Source organism: Tinamus guttatus, unplaced genomic scaffold, assembly GCF_059628265.1.
Source record: "Tinamus guttatus ecotype Peru unplaced genomic scaffold, ASM5962826v1 Tinamus_guttatus_pri_ptg000472l, whole genome shotgun sequence".
NCBI classification, from domain to species: Eukaryota; Metazoa; Chordata; class Aves; order Tinamiformes; family Tinamidae; genus Tinamus; species Tinamus guttatus.
Window position 1 is genome coordinate 2,556,799 of NW_028289006.1, and position 7,656 is coordinate 2,564,454.

Sequence of the window (7,656 nt, forward strand, 5' to 3'; positions counted from 1 at the left end):
ACTTCAGAGACATTGCTGACATTCTTACTCTCCTGCGAATATATTATTTTTAAAAGGACTGCAAAGATGCACACATATCAAAGCCGTCAGGCAAGTGAAGTGATGACAAAGCAGGTTTTCTACTTTTTTTAACCTGCACGGTGTGATATATATCACGAAACATCTTCTAGAGGCCACAGGCACAGGATCTCTCGAAGTAAACAAGCAGCACTGTGGCTTCAGACAGTGCGTTCGAAAAGGGCAATTAACATTTAAAGAGGCGAGAACGTTTTGTAAAAGAGAAGAAGGGCAAGACAAAAAGATATCGGCTCATTATAATCCTCCCCAGAATCATTTGTTTCCTTTCAAAATGGTTAAAGAATCCTTGAAGTCTTGTTATGTATATTTTTAATTCACACTCGACAGCCAGTGCTGAGGTAATTACCCTAATAACAAGGGAAAAAAGTCTCATGCCAGAATGATTAAAAGCTTTTTAACTCTCTTTTTTTTTTCTTTTTCAGCTGGCTTCATGGATCTGGGAAGTGAGCACGGAGCTAGGGTTTATAAATGTCAATAAAAATAGTGCCATTTTTTTTCCTAGTTTGCAAATACAAAACCGCTTTGAATCACTCATTACAAACTACTCTTTAAACTAAATAAAGGAATAAGTATAACAAATCAAGCTAAACTCGAGAAACGCTTAAGACACCCCTTTGATGTCGCATTAAATACCAGCCACTCACCCAAATGAATCTGTGAACGACTCTTTTACTGAAAACGTGGGTGGCTCTTAAAAGAGCCTTTGGGTTAGACGATCTTCCAAACAAGATATTTACTTGGAGCTGGTGTACTTGGTGACAGCCTTGGTGCCCTCGGACACGGCGTGCTTGGCCAGCTCGCCGGGCAGCAGCAGCCGCACGGCCGTCTGGATCTCCCGCGACGTGATGGTGGAGCGCTTGTTGTAGTGCGCCAGGCGCGACGCCTCACCGGCGATGCGCTCGAAGATGTCGTTCACGAAGGAGTTCATGATGCCCATGGCCTTGGACGAGATGCCCGTGTCCGGGTGCACCTGCTTCAGCACCTTGTACACGTAGATGGAGTAGCTCTCCTTCCTCGTCTTTCTACGTTTCTTGTCACCTTTTTTCTGTGTCTTGGTGACGGCTTTCTTAGAGCCTTTCTTCGGGGCAGGGGCTGATTTCGCTGGTTCCGGCATTTTAAAAGCCTGCCGCTACCGCAGGAACAGCCTACGTACAATAGCGGCGCCGCCCGTATTTATAGGGGCGGTATGCAAATAAGGCGGCTCCGACCTGCACTCCTCTATTGGGCAGATTGGAGTCCTGATGTCACAAGCGGCCAGACGTCGATTGGTCGTTACAGCCTCGGCCTTCTCATTGGCTGCTATCACAATCTCAGCCTCCTCCAATCACAAGTCCTGCTCAACCCCAGAAGGAAGCGATAAAAAGGCAGGGTGGCGGTTTTCTGGCCATTTTCTCCCCTTCGCGGAGTTTTATCTCCTTTGCGGAGTTTTTTTTCTTCTTTTTCCTCCTCTTCTCCTTCTGACGCGGAGATCATGTCCGGCCGCGGGAAGCAGGGCGGGAAGGCGCGCGCCAAGGCCAAGTCGCGCTCGTCGCGGGCCGGGCTGCAGTTCCCCGTGGGCCGCGTGCACCGGCTGCTGCGCAAGGGCAACTACGCGGAGCGCGTGGGCGCCGGCGCGCCCGTGTACCTGGCGGCCGTGCTGGAGTACCTGACGGCCGAGATCCTGGAGCTGGCGGGCAACGCGGCGCGCGACAACAAGAAGACGCGCATCATCCCGCGCCACCTGCAGCTGGCCATCCGCAACGACGAGGAGCTCAACAAGCTGCTGGGCAAGGTGACCATCGCGCAGGGCGGCGTGCTGCCCAACATCCAGGCCGTGCTGCTGCCCAAGAAGACCGACAGCCACAAGGCTAAGGCCAAGTGAAACTGGTTCCAGAAACAACCTAAAGGCTCTTTTCAGAGCCACCTACAACTTTCTCTAAAAGATCGGAAACACTTGAGTTCACCAGCACTAAGATTATTTACTAATGCTTTATAAAAAATGTAATTATGGTTCCATGTAACTAAAATATTTTAGATGTAAGCATATATGTTTTAAGTTGTGCCCTGTTGATGCTTATAAGTATATGTATATATACACATATATATGTATGTACATAGGGGTAAAAGTTAAGGATAACAAACACATCCTCCAGTGAGACTTACGCTGAAAGCAAATGCATACATGCATGTATGCGTTTATATATCAGTTAGAGGTATGACTGAGACGGTTGACCTCAATCAGCTTTGGGTTCTAAGGGAAGTTGGTGGAAAAAGCAGGATAAGGGCAGCCCGGGGTTAGGGCTCTGGTTTCCCCGGGGAACACGGGCGATATCCCCCAGCCGGGAAGGGAGGGGGCTGCCGTGACGGAGAGGGGGCGTGGCCAGCGGCGGCCAATCCGCGGGCAGCGCGCTGCTTTCGAACCCTGTGCGGGAAGCGCGGAGGTTTCCCCTGCGCCACAGCCACCTCCCGTGTTTAGGGGTGGAAAAGAGGGGCCCAAGATCTTTGTTAGGAAGCGGCAGGAAGGATTTTACGAACCCTGACGCGACTCTCTTTCGATTTCTCTTTTTATTTTTCCTTTTTTTTTTCTGAACTCCATGGTTACAGGTTTCTTAGGCCAGCGGTGGCTTAAGACGCTTTGTTGACTCTGGAGCGCAACTAAGCGCAAGACTGTGACTCAGGGCAGTAAATGATATGGGGGGCGAGGGATGAATAAGCAGGAAGGGAAAATCACGATTTCTGACTAAATATGCTGCGACATACTTTCTTATTCAGTAAGTTTCTGCGCACGAGCTACCAAAGTTACACATAAGCAACAGCAGGGGAAAATCGCGCAGTAAATCTTTTTTTTTTTTCTTTTTTTTTTCTTTTTTAAACAGACAGCATGGGTGGTTCTTAAAGAGATGCTTTCTGGTCACTTTCTTAGCAGCCGCTGGTTTCTTCACTTTCTTGGACCTCTTTGCCGCCGCTGCCTCTGCCTTCTTAGCCTCCTTGGCAGCAGCCGGGTTGAGCCGGGACCACAGACGCTGCTGCAGCGGTGGGAGCAATCTCTGATATGGTCCTAATGTGTTCCAAGATCGGAGGAGAGGGAATTGAAAAAACATAAATAAAGAGAAGTCAGTGAGAGACCTATATCGATAGGGTGGAGTCTCTTCGCGATTGGTACTTCTGGGAGCACTTCCTCAAGGGTAGGGAGCGAGGACAGCTCTCCCCTCTATGATTCTTCGTAACTGATTATATATATATATATGTGTGTACATATGTAATGCATAAATATATATTTTTATATATATTATATATATATTATATATATATATAAAATACATATATATATGATATATATATATCATATATATCATATAGATATGATATATATTGTATACATATAAATGCATATAGTACCATATCGTACAACTCGTCTTCTTTTGTGAGGCAAACGAAAGTGAGGCAGGATGCTTTCATTTATCATATGAAATAAAAACAAAATAAAAAAAAATAATAAAAAAAGCACAATACAAGAGAAAGGGGAGACAGGACTGCCCCAGGCCGGAATCTGAATGAGCCTTCCGCCGAGGAGTGAGAGAAGCAGCTCTTTGTCGTTTAAAACTGCATCTAGAGAGTAGAGAATAGAATACCTCTTTCCTGTTGTTTGCAGTTTCCTCCCTCAGGAGCGAGGCATTTTACGGCAATGGGTTAATTAACAACTTAAAGAGAAAAAAAGCACCACAGGATACCAAACAGAAGGGTCTCTTGCAAACAGGATTAAAATCGCGATGTTGACCTCAAAGGTTTCTTCTTGCACTATTTGCTTTTTGTTATTATTATTTTAGTCAAAAAGTAGCATTAGCTATTGTCTGTTATAGAAAGTTAGACTTTGAACCGTATTAGCTATAACACTTAATCTGTTACTTGCTGTAATTCTAAGTCATGGACACCTATAGAATTATTTTAAAACAAACAGACCTCTTTGATTGTTTGTGGCTGTTGTTGTTGTTTTTATTAAAAGAAAGAAAGAAAGAAAAAAGCTCTCATGCGTTTATATCGCATACACAACAGGGCATACACGTAGATATTTATCGTTGCTGGGAGTAAAATGCATTGAGCGGGTCTGAAACAGGTAGAGTTGTTTGAAAATCCCGCGGCTTGAAATAGTTGCCTCCGAAGCTCAGTTTTGGCCTCTTGCGTTTCATTTTGCCCCCAGAAACACTGCGCGGCCGAGAAGGAGCCGCGGTCGGGCCCTGCGGGGAAATAAATGGTGGGGAAGTTTTTCTCGCTTTTCGGATCCGTTCCCCACACTGAAGCACTGCAGAACGTGTCACCTCCTTTTTAACCTCCCTTGGAAACAAAGCAAGTCATTTTGCCTCGTTAATGTTCCAAATATCACTTCAGAACAAAAGTATTTTAGCACTTTGTTTTCAAAGGAAATTCGAGAAGACCATCATCTAGTCTAAAGTAGAATTTTCAATGCTGTGCTTTCTTGAACTCACTCACAGTAATTCACCCCCCACTCCCCACCCCAGGAATTTTGTTGTTTCCTGCTTTTCCACCCATGGCCCTCTGTGAGACAGTGCATATAAAAAGCCTGTTTTCCTTTCATAGCAGCTTGTGACTAATATTCCATTTGTTATGCCACCAATATTCCATTCATGCTTTTTTTCCCCTCTTTTTTATTTATTTCAGAAAAAAAATCACCATGAAAGCCAAAATATCTTATTTTCAACTGAAATATACTTGGAATGTTATAGTACTATTGCTGAAAATAATTCTCTTCCTTGTTCGTCATAACTAGGCTGAGAGAAATGAAAGCAATGAATTGTCTGTTGCAGATTGCAACAGACTTCTGGGCTGTTCTGCATAAAACTTACTTGAATATCCATGTGGGAAAGTGAAAATAAAGGTCAACAATGTGTGTGTGTGTGTGTATATATATATACACACATATACAATGCTCAAAAACTTTCACTTAACTATTTAGTTCCCACTTTCCATAACCATCCACAGCAAACTAGAAAAAAAACAAGTGGAAATATATCTTGTAAATCTGTTACAACATAGAGAAAACTTTTGAATAAATCATTGGAATATTTATTTCAATGTTCCATTGAAAACAGTCTTCTTTAGATGGCAAAGGAAAGAGAGAAAAAAAAAAGTAATTGCCACTAAGGTTTCTTTTTGTCTTAGTTACATAGTACAGGGTTATTTTAGATGTTGGTAAACCAGACATACAGAAACACAGAAGTTTAATACATCTAATGAACATGTGGCAGGTCTTTCTGCATTCCACCTCTTATCCACATGACACATAACAGCTATTCCTGTTGAGTGTTGCTCACTGGTTACATGAGGACAATGATGGTCTAGTGTTTTTTGGCGTACAAACCAGGACGCAAAACTATGTAAAGTTTTTTTTTTTTTTTTTTTTTTTTAAATCACTGGGAAAATTTGGGGGTTGGTTTGTTTGCTTGCTAGGGGGAGGGCAGGGGTAGTTTGCATTTTTTTTTCCTTTACTTAGAATAAAAATTAAGCTGTGATATTCACCAATTGGGTGCCACTGAATGGTAGTTAACACAGCAGTGACTAGTTTAGGAGGCGTTTTAGGAAATGATAGTATTTAGCATCAACGTTATGAAGTATTAACAATTATGCAAGCAGCTGTATTCTCCAGAACTCAGTTCTGTAGAGGACAGTTTGGTTGGTGGATCCATCCTCATCTTTTCATCCATCACCTTCGACTTCTCCCTTTAATTTGAAGTAAATAAATAAATAAATAAATAAATGACCTGTGAAGATAAGGGGTCCTCTTGTTCAAGGAAACCTCCCTGAATGCTTAGGCATCTCCTCAGACCTCAGTAACCCTTGGGTTGGTAACTAACATAGAATTGATGTTTGACCTCATTAAAGTTGAGAAATTTACCCATTTCTCTTCTAGATGGATATGCAAGGATACTTTCACCACCTTCCCCTCCAAGACAGCCACACCTAAATACCCTGCATTGTAGATATTTGACAGATCAGAAGAGTGTCCAGTGTTCCTGTTTTGGCCATGGCAAGAGATGCCTCGCAGGTACCCTTGTCCCTCACAGTAGCTTGGCATAGCAGTGTGTCTCACTTCGCACTCCCACAGTGCTGCAGAGGTTTTTCCTCAGAAATATGAGGAACCAGTTGGGAAAGCAGCGTGCTACAGGGCTATAAAGGCACTTTCAGTCCTTCTCCTGGAGGGAGAATGAATAGGGTCCATTCTCAAAAGATATAGAGAATCCACTCTTTTGTATTTTTTACCTTACCTACGACAGTGCAGAAGATATTCACAGCTAATTCCATTCGCCCTGTCCCATTCACTCCACTCATGTATTCTTAGCATGCCCATAACCCTCCTCCCAGAGCCAACATTGTTTTGCAAGCCACAACTGCTTCTGGAAATAGCTGAAGGTGCAAGCAAAACTGGTTAATGCTCTTTCAGTCCAGAAAGGGTTTCTGTCTTTGTGAAGACTGTAAGGACTTTTACAGAGTTAAGAGGATCTTTTAAAAGGTCCAGCTTCTCTTAATGATGAAAGAAAACTTACAGTGGACTTCCACTCTGCATGTTCTAAGACTGCAGTTACACCACACACCAGATTTCTGACCCTGATGCAAGGAAACATAAAATATGTCCTGCTGTGGCACCTAAAAAAAAAAAAAAAGGCAAATATCTGTGTCTTGCTTAGAAAGATAAGCCCAGTATTCCCATGGAGTCAGTGATTGAGGGTACAGAAGAGAGAAGAACCACAAGATTCACAAGTCGTCCAAAGGTTCCCCTTGGTCTCCAGGGCAACAAGGTGTTTAATGTAGTCATAGTCTATAAGAATAAGAATCTAAGAAAGTGACCAAAGGCTCCTTCACAGCTCAGGACACCAGAAGCTGTTATTCAGAAATTGTGTGATAAGGAACACAAATAAGGACTTTTCTATTTGAACACTTGTATGGATGGTGGTGGAGGAGATTCTGACAAATCTACTGATATGCTGCCAATATCTGTGTGAGAAAAACAAAAACAAAAACAAACAAACAGTAGTGTAGTGATTCCTAGGTGCACCTGAGAGCAGATAAGCTGAGATCTCTGGTGTGATCTTCTTTCAGAGAGCTGCAACCCACGTCTACAGCGAGGACATTCAGCCCAAAGGACCAGAATAAATGAAGTCTGAAGTAACTCTCCCAAGCTGTGTGCCATGGAGATGTGACACACAGCACCAGTTCCTTCAGACTTTTCACTTCTATAGAGCTGACAATTGCAAATGTAGATATACCCTGGGTTCTAAGACTGGCTGAAAACAAGCAACAGAGGAGATGTATGCGAACACAGTAAGCCTATGGTGATGTTTCACAGCATATCTCCAAAACTCTCATAAGCTGTGCCTTCATGATTCCCTGAGACAAACAGCAGTGTCTCCTTTGTTTAATAGCCTGCAAGGGCTACTGAAGGTTATTGAAAAAACACAGCAACATATACAAAAGTTAAAAGCTTAAATGTGAACACAAAGAAGAAAATACATAGAGAGAAAGAAACTGGTTATATGTTGGCACCATTTGTTAGATGTTGCCTTTGCTGTTGGCATACTTACCTCC

At 43.1% G+C, this 7,656-nt stretch overlaps 2 protein-coding genes across 2 annotated transcripts; one reads left to right on the forward strand and one right to left on the reverse strand.

Annotated features, from left to right (window-relative positions):
• Nucleotides 1-727: 727 nt before the first annotated feature.
• LOC104577407 (histone H2B 8) lies at nt 728-1,206 on the reverse strand. Its single transcript, XM_010224867.2, has one exon. It carries the CDS (start codon nt 1,190-1,192, stop codon nt 812-814), a length of 381 nt encoding a protein of 126 aa, XP_010223169.2. The 5' UTR covers nt 1,193-1,206; the 3' UTR covers nt 728-811.
• Nucleotides 1,207-1,549: 343 nt separating this feature from the next.
• Nucleotides 1,550-1,987, forward strand: LOC104577409 (histone H2A-IV). The gene has a single exon (XM_010224868.2). The coding sequence runs from the start codon at nt 1,550-1,552 to the stop codon at nt 1,937-1,939; it is 390 nt and encodes a 129-aa protein (XP_010223170.2). The 3' UTR covers nt 1,940-1,987.
• The last annotated feature ends 5,669 nt before the right edge of the window (nt 1,988-7,656 follow it).